The sequence below is a fragment of the Anolis carolinensis genome, chromosome 1 (genome assembly GCF_035594765.1).
Source record: "Anolis carolinensis isolate JA03-04 chromosome 1, rAnoCar3.1.pri, whole genome shotgun sequence".
Classification (NCBI taxonomy): domain Eukaryota; kingdom Metazoa; phylum Chordata; class Lepidosauria; order Squamata; family Dactyloidae; genus Anolis; species Anolis carolinensis.
The window spans coordinates 22479476-22502494 of record NC_085841.1 but is presented as its reverse complement, the minus strand read 5'-3'; the positions used below and the strand labels follow the sequence as shown (position 1 = coordinate 22502494).

Here is a 23019-nt window from a genome sequence, read left to right as displayed (position 1 = left end):
AGGTCAGTAACCTGAGTGTGCAGTGTGTTCATGCATTAGATATATACTGTATCCAGACTCTTGACTTTTATGTATTGAGCTGACCTGGTTTTATCACAACTGTATCTTACTGTAGCACAGAGATTATCTTGAGAGCCACTGTGGTTTAATTATTTGAATGTTGGACTAAGACTCTAGGAGACAAGGCTTCAAATGCCCACTTGGCCATGAAACCCCTTGGACAAATCACATTGTCTTAGTCTGAAAAGATGTAAATGGCAACCATCATCTGAAGAAATTTTTGCCAAGAAACTACTATATTAGGTTTTCCTTTGAATTGCCTTAAACTGAAAATATATTGAAGGCACGCAAAAACAGAAATTTTCTGTACTATACAGATTATCTATACTAGACTGCAATTACCTGAACTATCTTTACTATACTATCCTGCCAAAAATGACAAATGTACACATAAATGGCAAATTAACCCCAAATTCTTAGTACCCAAACTGACTGTACTGAGGCTATTGCACTTTGGGCATAACTTGAGATGACATTTCTCACTGAAAAAGATAATAATGCCACAGTCCCAAGATTGCAAGAGCTCATCAGTGCTGTTGGATATTTCTCACTTAAGTTTTGCCATTCCTCAAAGCTGACTTGATTGGAAATAACAACAATAACAGAGATTATAATAGGGCTGCACCTTGAACACATTGACCATAGTTGTACATAACAAGTCAGTATTTCTGGCTTATCCTTACCAATTGTGAGCAATGAGCCCACTTGGAGACATTTGCCCACCCCCCACCCACCCTGAAGATGTTGGTTCAATATGCAATTGCTGAACTGTAGCTGTAGATCAGGCTATTTTTTAAAAAAAAATTAAGACTTTAAGTCGTGAAAACAGGAAAGCTGGTCATTGACTTAAAACATTGTGTACTCTTGATGCGATTCAGTTGCTATAGGATACACATCCCAAAGTTATTAATTAAAATATTTCTCTACCATTTCTATGATATGCAGCCAGTTTACAGTAGAGAAAATATATCATTTATTAGAAATACATTATATAAATATCTAATGGCATATGTAGAGACACTACATTCTCACAGAGGTGAGGTGTCCAACATAAGCCATAAGACACTTTGGCTCATCTATGTGACAGAGATATTTTTATGAACTCATAAGGTTCCTGTGAAATTTTCTTTTAGCTACTGGAACCAAATTAACCATGTAAGATAGAGAAAAATGTAAATCATTAGAATAGTCTTTAACCAGATTTATAATGATCAGGGCTCAAGTCTCAAATTGCATGGGTATGCATGTATATGCATTCAAATTATCAAAAATCTTGAATGAGTCTAGCACTTTCTCCATTTTAACTTTGTGTCTTAACAACTTCCTTTGACTTCCACTATAAAGAACAGCATATTGTCTCTCTGGGCCACTCTGTAGTGCAAACAACTCTTGATTCTTTTTCTGCAGTTTTCACACGTAACTCGGTTCCCACGAATTACAGTATAAGAGTTAGATTTGTGGCTTTACAGGGGATATTAGTGGAATATGATAAAAAGATCTGATTCTCTAAACAAAATGTTGGGTTCAATTAATCAGAGTTAGAGAACATATAATTCAACCACTCCAGCAAAGGCTTGAGCTATAGAATACCTTGTCTATGGAATAAATTAAGTACTGATTGCAGAAACAAGTAGAAAACTATATTTGGGAACAAAAGAAAGATAGGCAAGTATAGCTGACAATTTGGTAAGAAAACACAGCTCTTAGTTTGTTTTCAGCATATTCCTCGATATAATTTACTATGTTATTCTCTCTGACATCTAAAAGATGACATATTTCATCTAACTTTTAGCATCTATATCAGGGGTCCCCAAACTAAGGCCCGGGGGCCGGATGCGGCCCTCCAAGGTCATTTACCTGGCCCCCACCCTCCGTTTTATAATATAATATGTTTATATCAGTTTTAATAATATATTATATATACATATAATATTGATAAAAATATTATAATGTTATACAATATAATATTAAAAATAATACCATATAATAATATTAAATTATATGTTATATATTACATATAATATTACAGTACAGTGGTATAGTTCAATATATAGTAATATATAATGCTAATATTGTGCTATGCTAATAATATAATATATTATTTGTACATACAGCTGCTCTGAGTCCCCTTTGGGGTGAGAAGGGTGGGATATAAATGTAGTAAATAAATAAATGAATAATTTTAGACTCAGGCTCGCCAGAAGTCTGACATGACTTGAAGGCACGCAACAACAACAACAATCCTAATTAACTTGATTATCTCATTGGCCAGAAGCAGGTCCACACTTTCCATTGATAGATTCATGTTGGTTAAAATTGTTCTTATATTCAAATATTGTATTGTTCTTTCATTGTTGTTGTTTTTTGCACTACAAATAAGACATGTGCAGTGTGCATAGAAATTTGTTCATATTTTTTTTCAAATGATAATTCGGCCCCTCAACAATCTGAAGGATTGTGGACCGGCCCGCTGCTTTAAAAGTTTGAGGACCCCTGATCTATATGATTCTTTGTGCTATCTAAAATGTTCCTAATACAGTAATGATTCATTTTAAAGACCACCCAAAGGAAATGTCTATGTAGCAGGATGGTCCATTAATTTTCCACTATTTTACAGCCCCAGGATTCTGAATGGCAGAAACTAAATATGGTTTAACTTTGCATTAGCAGGTTGTGTGTGCCATGGCTCCACTCAATCACAGGTATGATTCCCCCATAACTTCCTGCAAAGCTATATTAAAGCACAACCCTGTGTGCGCACATTCTAGATTAATGTACTAGTGCAAAGGAAAGCATTATTGTGTTTAACTATGAAAAGTGTAGTCTACATTTCTTCTCCAAAATAACAGTTCCTCAAAGTGGTTTACATTATACAAATAACAATTTCTTTTGTAGTCAACTCCGCTACTTAGATGAGACCATTCAATTTCCAACGAGCCCAGTTTATTTCCTCCCAATCTACCTCATTCTATAGGAATATAAATGCTGAGTCAACCAAGCATCTTTGCTCTGAGATTCGTTTGCACCAAAAAGGATTCATATGTTCCAGTGGTGGTGTTAACTGAACATTATGATATTGGTTATTACATTGATAATAACATTGATAACATACCATGAGTATCTGGTGCAGAAGGTTAAGAAACAGACTCACGTCCTCTCTAACAACTGGCCTGGGTGGGGAGCCTAAATGAGATGACTTTACAGGACACACACCATAGAGATGAAAGCTAGAACAAAATACCATGAGTATCTGGTGCAGAAGGTTAAGAAACAGACTCACGTCTTCTCTAACAACTGGCCTGGCTGGAGAGCCTAAACGAGATGACTTTACAGGACACACACCATAGAGATGAAAGCTCGAACAAAATGGAGTCGCTGCATCTTTAGCAAGTCTTACCTGTCTCTCAGGACCAGTAGGCTCGGATTCCCGTCTCCGCTGTCGGATAGCTGGTGCTGAATACAAGGGGGACTGTGCAGGGCTTCCTGGCTGCTGTTCATGTTTGCTGTCAGAAACTGACTGACAGTGCCCTTCATGTCTGTGGGAACTGTCCTCCTCAGCCACAGTCTGCATACCCCGTGTTCTGCCATCATGTATTTTTGGCCTAACTGCTGCTTCTGCCCCTAGCCGCCTTCTCTCCTCACCCTCTTCAATGGGTCTCAGCTCCTCAGGCTCTTCATCTGTTGTTCCAGATGTGCTTGGTTCAGCACCAGGGTGGAAGTCCTTCAGTTCTGTTTCTTTATCAATTATAACCCATTCTTTGCTGTCAAAGTCCTCCTCCTCAGCCAGGGGCACAGATCGGAAAGCATTACTGAGGGCTTCGTGCTCCACTGAGGCAGATACGTCCATCCTGCCACTCGCCTGCCTGTCCACCTGCCCAGTATCGATAGAGAGCATTTGTGCTGGCTGGGAAGAGCATACAAGCCGTGAAGGAGAACAAGGCAAATCCACTCGTGACCTGAAAATAAAAAGGATGGTTTAAGGCATCTCACCACTCAAGGCAAAATATAATACTGAAGGGTTACTAAAGTCTAATGCAGGCACACAGATGTGCACACACAAACATATACCCATATGCACACTTTGCAAAGAGTAGAAAAATTTTAAAAAGTAGAAAATTTTAAGTATTTTTATAACTACAGCTTGTACATCTTCTGAATGCATCTTTGATGAGAGAAGATGCATCATTTACCCAGTCCTTGAAAATGAAGCTCTAGTTTTGGAATATAATCTCTGTGACCAGATGTGTTAAATACTCCCTGTTAAATACTCTGCTTGGGTGGAATGTTCGACATTAGAGTTTACATCAAGTCCATTTGGTTGCCAATTGATGATAAAGCACTTTCCAGAAGAAGAATTACAGAGAAGTGCTGCTCAAAACTTCTACTCCTTTTTTTGTCAATTTTTTTCAGGCCAGCACACCTTGTCACCAAAGAGAGGAAGGACACAATCATCTTTTGAATTTTGTGTGTGAAATATGCATCTTGTTTCCAAGCACATCCTTTTTTTGTCAGTACTTTTCAGTCCAGTACACCTGGTCACCAAAGAGTGATCATCCTTTGAAATGTGTATAAAAAGTATGGAATTTATTTCCAAGCTCAGCCTCCTGGTAACATAACTAGGATAGAAAACAAAAAAAAATGCTCCCATCATCACTGCACCAGCAAATTGGTGAAATAGTGGAAGGGGCCAATGGCACTTTTAGGGGTTGGACCCTCAGATACATGGAAATTGCCCACTCTTCTTCTTAGATGCTTTCCAGCCATGGCCATCTAATGGTTAGTAGCTGGATATAAGATTTAAACAGATAGTTAACCTGAAGTGAAGCCCTAGAACTAACATTTAATTCCAGAACACAGATCTGAAAAGTGCATAATAATCACATAAAGTGCTTCTGGTTGATCAGAAAGTACATGCAATCCACTCTTAAGAGCTGTCATAGCAAAGCCCTTGGCTTCTAGTCTTGGCAGATTTTGCTGAAATTCAAACACTGCCTGAATGTAAACACATCCACAGCAGAGAGAATCTGTAAGTAGACTTTTCAGCTGTGAAGAGTGCTCCGGTTTACTAATTCACTAGCCACATCTGCCTCCCATCACTGCTTCCTCTAGTTTAATCGTATTCATCTCTCATACCTGCCTTTTTAAGAATAGCCCAAGGTAAATGGGCATGTACATTCTGGAGAAAAAGTTTGACTCATGGAAATTGCTTATGGCAAGAGTCCTCCACATTTATCACTCAAGCATTAATGGATATTTGTGGATTATTGTATTTGTCAACACATGCACTCCAGCACTATGCCATTTCATACATGGACTTTGATAATACCAGTGTTGTTGGGAAGAAATCAAACTCACATGTGCAGGAGAGAAGGGGAGGGACTGATGGAATGAATAGTGGCAAACATTTGCTTTCTCACATGAGCAAAAGGGGGAAGGGGATGGGCCAGGTGTTCCCTTTCTCCCTGCATTCACTCTCTCCTCTCATCCCCTTCTTCTGGGAAACAAATAGTACATAGTCCCAGTCATCTTGTCAGTACAGGCATTTTTGTGTATATGTTAAATATAGTTTGGGAAACTTAAAATATCTGCAGTTCTCCCTCTTTTACAGAGGCATTCTCTTAGGCTTTTAACCCCTGTAAAAGTATACAGTTTTGCCTGTTTAAATCAGTTCTGTCATACTAAATCTTTCAGATTATCTTTCAGTATCTGCAGTCAGGTTTATTTATTATTTATTTATTTATTTATTATTTATTTATTTATTTTCAACATTTATATCCTGCCAATGTTATATTGCATTTTTGTCCATTTCTACTGTGAAATTACCTTCCCCATTTCGGCCCATTTCGGCACATTCTGCACTTTGCCTGGGTTCAATGAATGAGTCTCCTGTGTTAATATTGTATGTTTTATGTCGATTTTAACGATTGTTTTTACTGTAATTGATGTTTTATTGGATAATTGTTTTATTGCTGTGTTTTGATATTTGATTGTTTTATTGGGCAAGGCCCCATGTAAGCCGCCCCGAGTCCCTTCGGGGAGATGGGGCGGGGTATAAAAATAAAGTTATTATTATTATTATTATTATTATTATTATTATTATTATTATTATTATTCTCACCTGAAGGGACTCAGGGCGGCGTACACAATTGGCAACAATTCGATGCCCACACATAGTTAAAACATAGCAATGAATAAAATCCAATTACAACACTTAAAACAATATAAAAATATAAACATATGGTTAAAATCCATTCATCCAATATCCTCGTACTGTGGCCGTAAGTCAGTCCTCTCACTATCTTTGGTGAGAGGAATTATAACAAGGGAGTGGATCTTCTTATTAGTGTGGCTTCACTCTGGAATTCTATCTTCCCCCACATATCTGTCAATAAGATTTTTGTGCTTCTTTCCAAATGCTGCTCTTCTGCTGTATAGTTATGTTGGCCAAAATCCTGTATGACCTGATCAGAGGCGGTCCAACAATGAGGCGAATTAGGCAGTCGCCTGTGGCGCAAAACATACAGGGGCACAGTCGAGACTGCTTTTTCTGTTGATTTGTTGTAAAACATGATGTTTTGGTGCTTAGTTTGTAAAATCTTAATGTAATTTGATGTTTAATAGGCTTTCCCTTAATCCCTCCTTATTGTCCAACATTTTCGCTTATCCAACACTTTTATTTTTCAGTGATTGGTTTTGGGGGAGGGGGGGGCGCCAAAATTCTGTTTGCCTACACTTGAAAAATACCTAGGGCCAGCTCTAGACCTGATACCTTATATATCTTTACGTAAATCTAGTTACACTGCAGAAGTACTAAAATCCCTTTACTGAATTACAAATGGGGCATCAGCAACGGCATCTGATGCACATCAGATTGCAATACATATCAGTGTGAACAATGTGCATCATGCATGGTGTGCATTCTGCACCAGTGCACATAGTGAATTGATGTGCATTATGCACCAATGTACATTTGACACTTTGTCATTCTGCCAGACAGGAATGTAACAGCAGCTTTCTAACTATTCATTTCTAATTGCTATAGGTATATGTTCATTTACAAAAATGTAAGACTATAACAAGATTACACCACATTAATTAGTGTGTGTGGATATATGTATATGTATATATGTGTATGAGTGTATTTTTATGTGAAAAGAACCCTGAAACATAGTATATTAATCAAAATGAATAGATGACCAAAAATAGTCTTTTACAACTTCTCCCTGACCAGAAGAACATTTATTTATTTATTTGTTTGTTTATTTACTGTATTTATACCTCGCCCTTCTCAGAGCAGCTTACAAATTGGCAACAACAGTTTTACATTAGCATGCTCTGACATATTGGATTGCTAGATAAAGAATTTTTAAAGTGGAGATGTCCATTCCAATAAGGAGTAATTTAATGCATTTGAGCCTGCCATTTTCTATCCATGTGATTGCTCTGTCCAAAGGCTCAATTGTTTGACATGATTTTCTAAAACCAACATTACAGGCAATGAAAAAAATACATCAATCACAAGGACTATCTTCCCTGTTCTGTCTAGTGTCACTGGAAGTCCTTAAGCTTCACTCAAAATTACCTGCAATACATATGAAAACTATTATTCCTCTATCAATAAAATGAAGATTTTTTTTCTTACTCTTTTCCCCAAATGGTTGCCCAAATTTAGGCAATCCAGGTCAAAATAATGATTCATGAAAGTTGCAGACTGAATAAAAAGTCTTAGAAGAAGAAATCCTAGGTAGTTTTCTTTCTATAAATCAAGAGTAGGCAAATTGCAGTGAAGTGGACTCACCAATTTTTAAAAACTGGGGAAAAAAAATCACCTCAACATTGGGGGAAAAAGCACAAACCAAAGTGTAGCCACTGTAATCTGTGTAATTGTATTCTCGTTAGTATAGAGAATTCTATTTGGGATTTGCTTCTACTTGGTTTGGAAACAGAAATTGGAGTGGAATGTAGCCGCTAGTATGCTCAGATACACATTTAACCATATACATATTGCACTTCTGGTAGAATAATTCCAGTGGACGTTTTTGTGACCCTCTCCCCGGGCAATTTTTATATGTGTGTCGAAACCATTCTTTTTGAAACAATGCTTTTGGACCAAAAGCCACCAACTACCCTCTGAGGGCATGGGGCATTTTCACTGTATTTTAAGGTATCCCCTGGCCATTTTATTAAGTGGTCACTTTCTGTTTTGATTTTTTTTAAATAGCCCAAAACATGTTGAAAACACCTCTCACAACACCTAGAGGAGACTAGGGGGCATTTGGGACAATATTTTTAAGAGGTATGTGGTAGGGGTCTTCAGCCAGTTTGCTCATTCCTGCCTTTAGAAGAATGCTACTATGCAGTGAAATGCTTTTAATCCAATACATTTCTGGTGTACATCAGGCATATGATTTCCAAAATACTGAATGTGAAATTGCCATTTTCCAAATGGTCTCCAATGGCACTGCCAATTTGGAATAAAAACTTATTTTTATGAAGGTTAATAAAAATTATCAGTACTTCAACCTAAATCAAAACAAATTAAAATAATATAACATTCCTTTCCCTTTAATTTACGTAACCACATTGATTGCATGTCCTTTTGATTTTGGGAATATTTATTAGTTCTACATTTGTGAACCTCTCTGATCTTTGTAAAACATTAGCAGCACACTTTTAACAAAAGCTACTATGGTTATATTAAGACAGTGAAGCTTCAAAAGCTTGCAGGATGTATTTAGTGCAGCCAATAGAGGTATCACAAAACAGCAACCTCTGAATATGTTGCTCAGATAAAAATAAGTTGTGTTACCCTATTCTATTGCCCTGTTCAAGGAACGTTGAATCAGCTTAATTCATTTTCATCAACAAACAGGAGAATATTTTGAGAACATGAAAAAATGATTCCATTAGGAAAGACATTACCAACATTAGTGACTGACCACACAGACCAACATTAATTTTAGATGCAAGAGATCCCAAATGACCCCTGAATATGGGCACAATTTTTAATAATAAATCTTTGCTATCTTTTCAGAAATATTGTGAAAAAGGCCAATTTCTTTGTCATACTTTGTCTCCTAAAAACAAGAAGCCATTGCAGTGACCCATAACAATAAACAAACCTTCGCTCTAGTTGATCTCCTTTATCTGCAGTGGACAGTCGTTCTGACTCAGGGCTATTCACACGGCGATATCTTAGAGAGCGCCCCTGAGTTGTAGGGGAGTCTGGTGCAGCTCGCACTGGGGAGCTGGGGCACACCCCACTTTTCTGGTCTTCCTCTGCCAAACACTGTGTCTGAGAGAAAGAGAGCAGAAACCCAAAAAAGAACACCACAAATTGGGCTATAAGACACTGTGATGAACAGGCATAGCTTAACATGAGTTTACTGATAGATATTATCCAACCCTACATATATCTTCAACAAGTAAGGCAATGCAAGAATAGTTACACTATTTTGGCCAGCTCTATAATCAGATAAAGGAAGTGACAATCAAAAAGGATTCAGAGATGGCTTCAAGTGATGAATCATAAAATAATAATAATTTTTATTTCTTGCCCGCCTCACCTAACAGCTTGAGGTGGCTTACAACATTGCTAAAACACTCATTGTCTAAAAATGTTCTTTTAAAAACACATATTAAAATGTATTTCCACAAAATACATGTTAAAAAACACAAAAAATAGATTAAAAATAAGATGCAAGTTTAAAATTCTTCATCTTTCTAGCCACATGCAAGACAAACTTAGCATAGTTAGGAACCAGAACTGTGACAATTTGCTGACATCACTCTCTTTCTTCAGTTGAATTCAAATGCATACTTAAGGGAGGACTGAGATGTCAATGTACTTCGTTAACTTTTGTATGGTTTGCCCATGCCAACAGCAAAGTCTAAGAGGACATTTGTAACAATTGTTCGAAGGAGATTACATTTGCTTTCCTCTGAGGCTGAGTCAGTGCATATGAGGTCACCCAGTGGGTTTTCATGGCTAAGTGTGGATTTAAACCCTGAATTATGGTCCAATCACCACACCACATTGCCAAAAGGAAGAGGGGCCGGCCAATGGTAAGATGGATGGAGGGTATCCTTGAAGTGATTGGCTTGACCTTGAAGGAGCTGGGGGTGGCAACGGCCGACAGGGAGGTCTGGCATGGGCTGGTCCATGAGGTCACAAAGAGTCGGAAGTGACTGAACGAATAAACAACAACACATTGCTCATATAAAGGTAAAGATAAAGGTTTCCCCTGGCGTTAAGTCCAGTCGTGTCCGACTCTGGGGGTTGGTGCTCATCTCCATTTCTAAGCCGAAGAGCCAGCATTGTCCGAAGACACCTCCAAGGTCATGTGGCCAGCATGACTGCATGGAGCACCGTTACCTTCCCGCCAGACCTATTGATCTACTCACATTGGCATGTTTTCGAACTGCTAGGTTGGCAGAAGCTGGAGCTAACAGCGGGCGCTCACTCTGCTCCCGGGATTTGAACCTATGACGTTTTGGTCTGCAAGTTCAGCAGCTCAGTGCTTTAACACACTTTGCCACCCGGGCTCGTTGCTCATATAGCCACTATGATTTTTCATGGAATCTCTTTAGACATTATGTTTCTCATGCAAATAAGTACGTATATCAAAATCTGATGATATTACTGGCTCAACATGTTCTTAGAAAGGAAACACCTTTTCCTTGAGTTACTGTATTATCTTTACAGGAAGTCAAACAACATTCAGAAACTTGGATTCCAGATAATCCAAGGAATGAGAACAATATTCTTAATGAGAGCTTGGATGAAATTATTATAGTCTCTCAGATTCAAAAACAAGAGAAAAAGTGTACAATGCATTTTCAAAAAGGTTAAATGACTTTACTTTGCTGATGCTGATCCTGAGTTTGTTGCGATTCACATCCGTCTCTTCCCAGACCTCTCCTTCATTGAAGGCAACGTTCGGAGTCTGACCTAAACTTTCTGTTGGTCGGCCAGGCAAGATCGGAGGCGCATTCTCCTGGTCACTGAGGTGTTCTCCTTGCAAAACGTCCTCTGTGTTCTCACGGAGCAAGTCTCCAGGAACTGGAGTGACATTAACCACACTACAGGGGACAAAGTATGCCAAAATATAATTAAGAAATCCACACATAGACTTCAGCAAGGGGCAGCCAATACTGTAATGCAAAACCCATTTGCACACCTAACATATTGAAATGGAGCAACAAAGTATGTTTGAGTGCAAATAAGGGTTTTTTTTTTAAATAAACTATTAAAAAAGGAGATGAAGATGATGATGATGATGCTAATGGTAATAATAACTATTTTTAACCCACTCACTTTCCCCGTGGGGACTTAGGGCGACTTCCAAAGTAAAAATGGCAAGCATTCAATGCCAGTGCAACAACATAATAAACAATTAAACAATTAAAAGTGAACAGATTAAAACAGAAGGGAAAGATAGGAAACATCACATAATATAGTATGTACATTACAGAGTGAAGTTACTTAAATAGTTCTGCACATGAGTCTATTGTATTGTCAAAGACATAGAGAGGGAGGGAGTATCTTTATACATATAGGGAGGAAGTGAAGAAAAAGGGGGGAAAGTTATAACTATGACATCTTCTCTAACAACAGTAGCAGATTATCCTTCAGGATCCACTGTGATTTCTTTTATCTTCTTATATTATCCCTTCCCTTCCCTTTCCTTCCCTTCTAACTCTGCATAATATTCCTTCTTATTTTATCCATTAACTAATTTCTACCCTTGATCGAAGTCAACTGTCTACGTGTCTTAAAGTTAATTTCTTTTGTTAGTGGATTAGTAATATACTTGTAAATATTTGTTTTAATTATCTATCATTCACATAGGATCTTGTGGGCCGGGCTGTGGCGCAGCTGATTAGTAGCCAGTGGCAATAAATCACTACTGACCGAGAGGTCATGAGTTCAAAGCCTGGGTCAGGTTAAGCCCTCGACCATTAAATAGCCCAGCCTGCTGTTTACCTAAGCAGCCCGAAAGACAGTTGCATCTGTCAACTAGGAAATTTAGGTACGCTTTATGCAGGAGGCTAATTTCACTAATTTACAACACCAAAAACTGCCAGCAGCACGGGGAAAGGAATGAGGAAGTACAGTACTCAGTGTCACTAGTGGACGGTGAAGCAATAGCTCCCCCTGTGGCCGGAATCGAGCATACCCTCATGAAGCTGGAAATTTTAAATTGCCTCTGTGTGTCTATATTGTTTGTTGTTTGTCTGATGGCATTGAATGTTTGCCATATATATGTGCATTGTAATCTGCCCTGAGTCCTCTTCGGGGTGAGAAGGGCGGAATATAGATACTGTAAATAAATAATAAATAAATAAATACTCATAATAAATTTAATATAATTGAATGGCACTTCTTAAATGAATGTTTAATTACTGTTTAAATTTGTTTTAATCGTAATGATTTTAAATATTATGTTCCTTGGCATCTAATGGCTGTCAAATGTGAGGCCACCCTGAGCGCCCCCCCCCCCCCGGGGGGGGGGGGTGAGAAGATATAAATGTCTGAAATAAATAAATACATAAATAAAAACTTTATTTGTAACCCGCCTTATCTCTCCATATATTTCTACAAACAAAATATGTTTGGATAACAGGAACCCACCAGAAGAATTATCTCTTGGTACTTACTTGATTCCAGTCTGACCAAGAAATGAAACCAGCTTAGATCTTTGAGTTAAACTGCAAACAGCACCTACAACTGGCAGCCAGCAAATCCTCTCAAAAGGATTCCAAAATAAGTAGTCAGCATGCCTGAGAGCTTCTCTGTTAGTCAATGAGAGTTCTCGGTGCGCTAGTCTTTACTGTGCACTCACTTCCTTACTGTAATAACTTATTGGCAGTGGAACAGACTGCCTTGGAACGTGGTGGACTCTCCTACTTCATAAGCCTTTAAACACAGATTGGATGGGCCTCTTTCAGGAGAGCTATAATTGTGTATTCCTACATGACAGGGGATTGGAATAGATAGCTCCTGCAATCCTAAATATTAGGTGCATTCTTGGCAAATAATGCTAAAGACACTTCAAAAACATGGGGTCTAGTGTCCTAAGACATACTGAGAACTAGTGTGATGTCTCTTTATAATAATAAAATAACAATAATAAATGTATGCCCATGCGCTTCTGTGTTGCTCAGAGTTAAGAGATGTAACTTTTTAGCACTACTGAGTTCCTAAGCCAACAGGGCTAAGATTTGTTTGCTTTAATTTACCATATTTAATTGAATGTAAGGCACCATCAAATGTAGGGCACACCCAATTTTTAAACTTCAATTTTGGAATATATATATATATATATTAGAATTTTCTCTGTATGCACAACAGGCACATAGACTTAATAAAAAGACCCATGCAGACAATATCTTCTATATATATAAAAATGTAATGTTCGTTTTACTATGGAGTAAACAACAAAACCACTGAACCTAATCACACCAAATTTGGCTACAAAAGACATAGTCATCCAAAATATATCTTTCAAACAAAAAAAACTAGAAAAATAGTCCAAATTACAGAGGATGAAGAAGAGCCTTTCTCCCCTTAACTGCCAGTCAGAAAGGTATGCCCTGCTGCCTTTAGGCCCCGCCCCCTTAGGTCCCACCCCCCTTAGGTCCCGCCCCCCTGAGGGAGTTGTCCTAGCAACTCCCTCAGCCAAAATGGTGCCCAGAGGACAGACACTTAGGCCTCATCCACACTGCCTTTAAAATACAGATTATCTGCTTTGAACTGGATTGTATGCCAGTGCAGCTCAAGGCCCTATCACACAGCTATATTACCCAGAAAGCCAAGGCAGCTAATCCACAGTATCTGCTTTGAACTGAATTATCTGCCATGGCATTCTGGGTAATATAGTTGTGTGGCAGGGCCTTGAGTCTACACTGCCATATAATCCAGTTTAGTTCTACAGCTGTGTAGAAGGGGCCTCATATAATCCAGTTCTAAGCAGATAATATAAGATATATTATCTAATCAAAATCTATTTAAATCTAATCTAAATCTAAGATATCTAATCTAAATCTAAATCTATCTAAATCTATCTAAATCTAAATCTAATCTTCTATCTTCTAAATCTAAATCTAAATCCATAATAAAAGTGAAAACCCGTATGTGTGCATGTGGCACGGGTGTCCACTCACACAGACAGCCTCCTGCCTCTACAAACAGGCTATACTTCTCACTCCGGAGAAACCAGCAAGTCACTCCTTTGCACTGACATTGCGGTTACAGCGAGCACCATGAACATGTAGGCCAAACCCTGCCAATGTCCTCCCCAAGCACTACAGCCCACCACCCAAGGAATGCTTTCATTTGGGGACCATTTCATCCTACATTTTGCTTTTTCTTCTACCACAGGCAGGCACCCCAGGGTTCTCCATTGCTGTGAAATTTTCATGACCCCGCCTACTGCCCTTGCACCACAGACAGGCATCCCAGGGTTCTCCATTTCTGTGGAGTTTCCATGACTCCGCCTACTGCCCTTTCAAATCTGTCTGCATAACAAACAGAGCAGAATTGAGCTGCAACTACATTTACTGGAGGAGTTTGGGGGATAGACGCCACATGGTGGAAGTTGTAGTTCACCCTGCACCAAGTCAGACCACTGTGACTCCTACTGGGGAATGTAGAGGAGTTATAGTTCACCTACATCCAGAACACTATGAACCCAAAGAATGATGGGTCTGGACTAAACTTGCCATGCATACCTGATATGCCCAGATTTCAATACAGGGGGGTTTTGGAGGGCAATTGGCCTGGACATTTGGAAGACATAGGTACTGGGATTTATAATTCACCTGCAATGAATGACCACTCCCAATCTCACCGATGATGGACCAGGACCAAACTTGCCACACAGAACCCCCATAACCAATAGAACATATTGGACAAGTTTGGGGAAAAGGGAGTTATAGTTCACCTACATCCAGAGAAACAGTGACCCCCACCAACAATGCACAAGGACCACACTTCGCACAGAGAATCCTCATGACCAACTGAACATACTGCAGATGTTTTTGGAAATGGGCCTTTATTTTGGGAGTTCACCTGCATCCAAAGACCACTGAACCCAGCCAATGACAGATCTGGACCAAACTTGGCACACAGACTGAACATTGCCTGCTGTGGATACTGACAGAAAGGAAACAATCAGGGCCAACTAACACCTCCCAACAAAGGATTCCCCCAGGCAGGAAGCAGACAGGCTTTGAAACTGCAAGGCCATTAAATGCTAATCAAGGTGCCTAACTGCAGCATTCATACCTGCCACACTAATACTATTAATTGCTATTCAAACTGGTCAACCAAGGATACCGCAAGGCTATTCAGTGCTATTCAACCTGGCCAACCAAGATTTCCCCTAGGTGAAAAACTCCCAGGCTTTGAAGCCACGAGGCTACTCGGTCCCATTCAACCTGGCCTAGCAAGGATGCCCGATGTAGAAAGCAGCCAGGATTTTAAGCTGCAAGACTATTCAGTGCAATTCAAGCTGGCCAAACAATGATTCCCCTACAAAAGTAGTAGCCAGGCTTCAAAGCAGCTCTTTGATTGAGGGTGCTACTCCAGCTACTCCAGAAAACAGCCAGGCTTTAAGGCTGCAAGGCTATTCACTGCTGTTCCACCTGGCCAACAAATTATTCCCATAAGCCACAGCAACACGTGGCCGGGCAAAGCTAGTGACTTCTAAGTGTGAAGAAACTTGGAGGTTATTTTGTCTGCATGAGTCTTTTTTACTAAGTCTATGTGCCCATTGAGGAGACAGCAGAAGCAGGAAGTGGTGCTTTGCTCAGCCAGACTGGCAAAGGCTGAAAACAAAATGAGATGGGTTGACAGAGCCATTTGGGGCTGGGACCCTTTTTCCTTCTCTATTTAAGGTAAGACAGGTTTAAAAACAAAAACCTGTGAAAGTAAGGTGCCATCGAATCTAAGGTACACTCTATTTTTGAAGCCCCTTAAAAGGAAAAAACAATATACCGTATGTGAACTGTGATGTATCCTTAACAAATTAATATGCAGAATAAAATTGGTCTTTGAGAGATTTACCTATATGGGCAGAATAATATAATCAGAACTGGATCCTATGAAATTCTACAGGGATATATACACGTTCGTGTCTTCTGAAATATGTCTTCACTAAGTGGCTGTTGCTTTTTCCCATATTGCATTACTAAGTTATGCTGGCAGCTTCTCTAATAGTTTGTGCACTTGGGTCTCTTACTTACTGAAAGTTAAGGGTTCACCAATTCCCCATTTTGCCCTATGTGACACCTAAAACGTCTGCTCCAGAGACTTAGTGTAGCCTTTAAAACAAAGTGGAAAATGGCATTAAAAAAAACAAAAATGCCTTTTCTTCCCATCTCTAGTGACTGCCTGCCTCTGCTGGCTAAAGCCACTGTGTTTACAGAAGTAATCTTTCACTATACAGAAATTTATATTTGGATTCATCCTATCATCAGTCATGCATTTGGATTAAACACCTAAGGATGACTTTTATCTGAATTGTAACCTAAGCATAGCATATATGTAGTTATAAGACATAGCTTTTTCATTTATACACTTTTTAATTTTTAGAAAGCCTACAGTTAAAATGGGTCTTGAAGAATGAGGTTATGAAAATGTTGAGTGTATCACTCACCCAAACATGGCTGCTGTCTGCCTTGTGTTCTGCTGAGGTGGAGTGGAGGTGCTTGTAGATAATAAGATATCTGTACCAGCTTTCTCCCAGTCAAAGGCCTCGTTTTCTGTAATCCCTCTTTCTTTCATGCTGTTTTCAAACACAGTCATGATCAACTAGATGAAAAACAAATTGAAATAATAAGATTCAAACTTTCATCCACAACCAGAAAGAAGAGGAACATAGTAAGCCACTTTATATCATACAATGACTATGTCTGCATATCTAGGTATGGGTGTTGAGATATCTAACCTTAAGGTAAAGGTTTCCCCTGACGTTAAGTCCAGTCATGTCTGACTCTGGGGCTTGATGCTCATCTCCATTTCTAAGCTGAAGAGCCGGTGTTGTCCGTAGACACCTCCAAGGTCATGTGGCCGACATGACTGCATGGAGCGCCGTTACCCTCCCACCAGAGTGGTACCTATTGATCTACTCACATTTGCATGTTTTCGAACTGCTAGGTTGGCAGGAGCTGGAGCTAACAGCGGGCGCTCAAGCCGCTCCCGGAATTTGAACCTGACACCTTTCAGTCTGCAAGTTCAGCAGCTCAGTGCTTTAATGCACTTCGCCACCGGGACTCCTTGCCTCCTCCTAAAAGCCAAGTATTGTTAACCAGCCACAAATCGCAGTGAATGCATGGTATTTTACGGGCTTTCAAATTCTGGATTGTTTAAACCATGCTATGTCATGCTATCTAAACCTGCAATCATGGCATGTCCTTAGCTTGTTTATTTTTCTGCTCATACTGAAACGGCAATGGGAAAAAGAGGCAGATGAGAAAAAAAATCACAAATGGGGAAAGCAGATCGCATGAAAACCCAGACTCGCCCTGAATTTATTCCTTTTTTAAAAAAATTAATTGTAATTTTTATTGTAGTACAACAACAATTTATTTATTGATTAGCCAGTTGGCCTTATCAAGGACAGACAATACAAAAACAACATACAACATACATCTGGTTCACTTAAAATAAAATACAGATATACAGGTGTCTGCCTGCTTGGTGCCAATGTAGTTTAGCTAAAGATCTATGCATCAACTATCCTCGTCTCCCCTACACTGCACCCCAATCTGATCTATGTACTCTGATCTCCTTTTAGCAGCTTTAAACAAATACAGGGCCACTTTTGTTGTCAGAGTGGGGTTATAACCGGCCAATAAAAATGAAGTTTTGGCTTCAATAACCCAGCTTGTTTTATTACCAATAAAAGGCCATAAGTATTGTTTCCTTTCTTTTTTATATAGGTTACAGTTGTGCAAAATGTGGTTCAAATTTTCAACCTCAGGGCTGCCACAAATACATAATCTTTCTTCATACGGGATATGATTGAATCTGCCGTGTCTCTCCATGGACTCCATTTGTTCGAATCTTGCCCTAGTGAAAGTGATTCTTAGGTGTCTTGGCATATCTGCTTTTAGGTATAGTGCCCTCTGGAAATTACGTTTAAAGCGCCCTAACCACTTCAGAGATCCTGTATTAGACAGGGTGGCTATGTCTTTTTGGGCTTCAATATCTAGGATTCTTTGGATTACTGTCCTTTTTTCGGCATCCCTATTCTGGTCTGATGAAGTAATTTGTAAACCACAAGAGCGAAGAAACCTTGCTAGTTGTTCTGCCCAGGAGTCTTGGTTAAAGCCATTAGATTGTTCTAAGAAACACAATTTTGGCAGTCTGTTATTTTCAAGATTTTTTATTTTAGACCAATAGTTAAAGGCCCTGATTTTGGCGAGACCTTCGATAGAATGTATTTCTAACTCTGCTCTAACTGCGGCAGCGGTGGTCTTAGCGTCAATGCCAAGTATCTGTCTTAGAAATTTTGATTGTGTTTGTTCTAGTATTGGTAGTTGGCTTAGGCCCCAGATTTCTGCTCCATATAGTATCATGGGGAGGATTTTTGCTTTATAAACTTTGATTATTGGAGTTAAAGAGCCAGGATATCTATGGGTTAGCAGTCTTGCCAGTGTGTTAGAGCGTGCCCTGGTTTTGATCGCACAAGATTGAGAATGTGCTAGCCAAGAGCCAGTCTCTGAATATACTAAGCCTAGATATGTAAAAGAGCTAACCTGTTCTATATGTTCTCCATCTAGAACCCATTTGTGTCTAGATGGGCGTTTTCCAAACACCATAATTTTTGACTTGGTTTTGTTTATTGTCAGCTCATTTTTGTGGGCGTAGATGTTAAGTTTGATCAGTAATCTTCGTAAACCTATTTGGGTGTTAGACATCAGAACCATGTCATCCGCATATAGAAGAGTATTTATGTGTCTGTTACCAATTATAGGCATATGGACCTCAGAGCTGCTGAGGTGGTCTGGCAGGTCATTGATATAAAGGTTGAAAAGTAAAGGGGCTAATAAACAGCCTTGTCTTACACCTTTGCAGGAGTCAATTCTCTTTGTCAAGGCACCACTGATTCCCGTCCTAACCTGGATATGGTTGTTGGAGTATAAACTTTTGATCAGGAGTAGTAATCTACTGTCTATTCCATGTACTGTTAGTTTTTGCCAGAGCAGCTCTCTGTTGATGCTATCAAAGGCTGCTTTTAGATCAATGAAAGCAACATAAAGTCTACTCTTTCTTTTTAGATGTTTGTATATTAGGTGGTTTAGGATAAAACAGTTATCCATGCTGGATCTTCCTGATCTGAAGCCGGCTTGTTCTTCTGATAGAATTTTATTTTCATATTCCCAAAGCTCTAATTTAGAAAGAAGCACTTTAAAGTAGATTTTGGCCACTATATCTATTAGGCTGATAGGTCTGTAGTTTTTTGGATCTTTTTTGCACCCTTTTTTGTAAATAGGGATAATTATCGCCAATTTCCAACCTGTAGGAATGTTGGCAGTGTTATTTATGTGAGTACATAGACCTGCTATTAGGGGGGCCCACCAGTCAGGGTTGGATTTGAATAATTCTGGTGGTAAAAAGTCTTCTCCAGGAGCTTTATTGTTATTAAGGCTTTCAATTATACTCTTTATTTCCTGTACGGTAGTCGGGGGGCAGTCTGGCAAATTTTCGGGGCTGTCTATACTAGGAGTAAGGTATTTCTTTGGAAGGGGCGAGGGGGCAAACAGTTGAGAGAAATAGATCTCCCAATTTGCTGCAGGAATAGGGGCATCAAATGCATATTTCCTTTCTTTAAGAATTCCAGCTACTGAATTCCAGAAGAGGACTGTGTTCCTCCCTTTAGCAGCGAGTTCTAACCCATTCCAGATGGATATTGAATGGGTTTTCTTTTTTGCTCTAATGGTTTGCTTATATTTCCTTCTCAGTTCTAACATATTGTTGTGTATAGTCTTAGATTGAGACCCCTGTGCCTTTCTCATTAGGCTCTTAAGTCTTTTCCTGATGGATTGGCACTCAGTATCAAACCAATCTGCTCTATATCTTTTGGTAATTGATGAGGTAGCATTCTCAGTTAAATGATTTTTTAGTTGGCTGCATATATTCTCGAACGCCGAGTTAACTGCCATCCAATCGGATGAGGAGGTTTGTATTGTAGCTGACCAATGAGCAAAGTCTGGAGAATTAAGGGACTTATTTATCTCATCAGTGTTGACCTTGTGCCACCTGATTCTTTTGTTTAGTTGTACCTCGGTATTGTTTGTAATCCATTGATCCAGCTCATTAGTAAATCTAAGGTCCGATGGTACCCTGATCTTAACACTGACTGGTTGATGATCACTATCAGCTCTGGGAAGAACTTCAATTTGTGAAAAGAGATAATCTTTTCCAGCAGAGACACAGATAAAATCAAGTACACTACTTGAGTGTATGCCATGGTAAGTGTAAGGGTATTTGAAGTTAGGATCATTGCCCCCTAGGATGAGCAGGCTGCATTTGCTGATTAGTGACAAAAGTTTTGCACCAGCTGCATTGGTCTTTGTATCGCAGGAATACCAACAGGGTATCCTGCTTGCAGAGGGTTCCGAGACTTCCGGTGGAAGTAGTATATGCCTTTAAAAACAAAGTACAAAAGCAATCCCTTATATAAAATAAAACATTAAAATACAATTAAAACGATTAACATTTAACTCTGAACAACAGAGTAAATCATGTGATCCATGAGCATAGTCCGAGCCGTTCTATTGGTCAGTTCCATATCTTTCATATCTATTACAGCACCAGAAATGATTGAACAGAAACTCTTTGAAGCTTTAGGTGCTCTTACTGCCTATTACAGGGAAAACCATCTGATTCCTAATCCATCTAAAATGCAGACGTATGCTTTTCATCTTAAGAACACACAAGCATCTCGAACCCTGAGGATTACCTGGGAAGGAATCCCACTGGAGCATTGCAGCACACCAAAATACCTGGAGTTACTCTGGACTATGCTATGACTTACAAGAAGCACTGCTTGACTATTAAACAAAAAGTGGGTGCTAAAAATAATATCATACGAAAGCTGACTGTCACAACATGGGGATCACAACCAGATACAGTGAAGACATCTGCCCTTGGGCTTTGCTACTCTGCTGCCGAGTATGCATGCCCAGTATGGAACACATCTCACCACGTTAAAACAGTGGATGTGGCTCTTAATGAGACATGCCACATTATACAGGATGTTTACGCCCAACACCGCTGGAGAAATTATACTGTTTAGCCGGTATTGTACTACCTGATATCATTTGGGAAGTAACAGCCAGCAATGAAAGGACCAAGGCATTAACATCTCTGGCCCATCCTCTGTTTGGATATGAGCCAGCATACCAACAACTTAAATCAAGAAACAACTTCCTATGATCCACAGAGTTACTCACAGAAACACCTCAGCAAGCGAGAGTCCAAAAGTGGCAGGTAAAAACCCAGAACCTCAATCAGTGACTAATACTGGATGAGAAACTCCCTCCTGGGCACACAGAAGACTGGGCGACTTGGAAGGTGCTGAACAGAATGAACTCTGGTACCATGAGATGGAGAGCCAATCTTAAGAAATGGGACTATAAAGTGGACTCCATGACATGCCAATGTGGAAAAGAGCAAACCACAGACCAGTTACTACAATGTAGTTTTAGCCCTTCCATATGTACAATGGAGGATCTTCTCACAGTAACACCAGAGGCACTTGAAGTGGCCAGCTTTTGGTCCAAGGAAATTTAGCAGAATGCCAAGTTTTTAACTTTGTTTGTGGTTTCTATACATTAGAACTGTATTCTCAATTTGCTTCGTGTACTTTGTGAATGCACACTGGTGGAGACTAGCAAGCTAAAGTATAGGATGGTGGGACATAGCAAACCCAACAACGAGTTTAGTGTCCAAACATATGATTTATTAAGGCACTTACCAAAAAACAGTAGAAGTGCAAATGAGAAAAAAGGCCCACATTAGTAGCCAAGTGCAACATATATAGTTATTTAAAGGGTAGGGACCTAAGTACCATGGCCATCTGGTACCCGGTAGGGAGGGAATGTCTATTAACACTTGTGAGTGTCCCAACAATAGGAAGGTGTGAAAAGTGTCTCTGAGCAGGCAGAAGATGTATGACCAACCTGGTAGGCACACCTTATTGACGTGAAAACTGAGAAAAGGAATAAGTCTTGCTCTCTTTTCCTTTTCCTCTTCTTCTTTTATTTTTATTTTTGGAAACAATGAACAATAAACATGTTGTAACTTTGAAATCTGAGTTTCTGGCTTTTCTTTTAATGGGAGAGAAAGAAGAGTATGGTCGGGCAAGGCAGGAGGAGCGGACTGATCTGCCAAAGGCAGAGTCTCTATGGATTCTAGAGTCTACCCTGTAATGGGAGACAAAGGTCGAGGGAGTTGACCATATAGCAGCCTTGCAAATGGAGTCCAGAGGGATCCCCCTCAGGAACATTGTTGATGTTGCCATGGCCCGTGTTGACTGGGGACGGACCAAGGGAGGTGGGGGCGACGGGTGAGCTGGTATGAAAGCTCTATCGCTGAAGCAATCCAATGAGAAAGCCTTTGGGATGGGATTGGGTTGTTGATGCTGCTGGTTTTGTTGTAGCAGCCTCAAGGTATGTGCTGTGGTTGGATGGGCTGGTGAGAGTACCTATGAAACTGTTGGTGGTACCAACGTGTTCTCTGAGCATGAGGTTGTTGTACCCCGCACTTGGCCGCAAGAATTTTAAAGTCTTGGTTGGACTTGAATTGATTGTCCGTGCCGGCATTAAAGAATCCCAAGGCGTCAAAGGGAAGGTCTTCTATAACTTGCCTCAATGAGGAGGAGAGACCAGAGGACCTGAGCCAGGAGAAGCAACAAATGGCAACCGCATGCGCAATCATCAGAGATG

At 39.6% G+C, this 23019-nt stretch overlaps 1 protein-coding gene across 2 annotated transcripts in view; it reads right to left on the bottom strand.

Annotated features, from left to right (window-relative positions):
• The window catches only part of ttbk1 (tau tubulin kinase 1), a 159917-nt gene that overhangs the window by 38562 nt on the left and 98336 nt on the right, over positions 1–23019 (bottom strand). For both annotated transcript variants that reach the window (XM_016991760.2, XM_062971131.1), the window contains 4 exons: positions 16722–16876; positions 10923–11142; positions 9183–9355; positions 3458–4016 (listed from right to left, as the gene is read on the bottom strand). In XM_016991760.2, the coding sequence (XP_016847249.2) occupies positions 3458–4016; positions 9183–9355; positions 10923–11142; positions 16722–16876 (1107 nt within the window). The remainder of the gene's footprint in view (positions 1–3457; positions 4017–9182; positions 9356–10922; positions 11143–16721; positions 16877–23019) is intronic.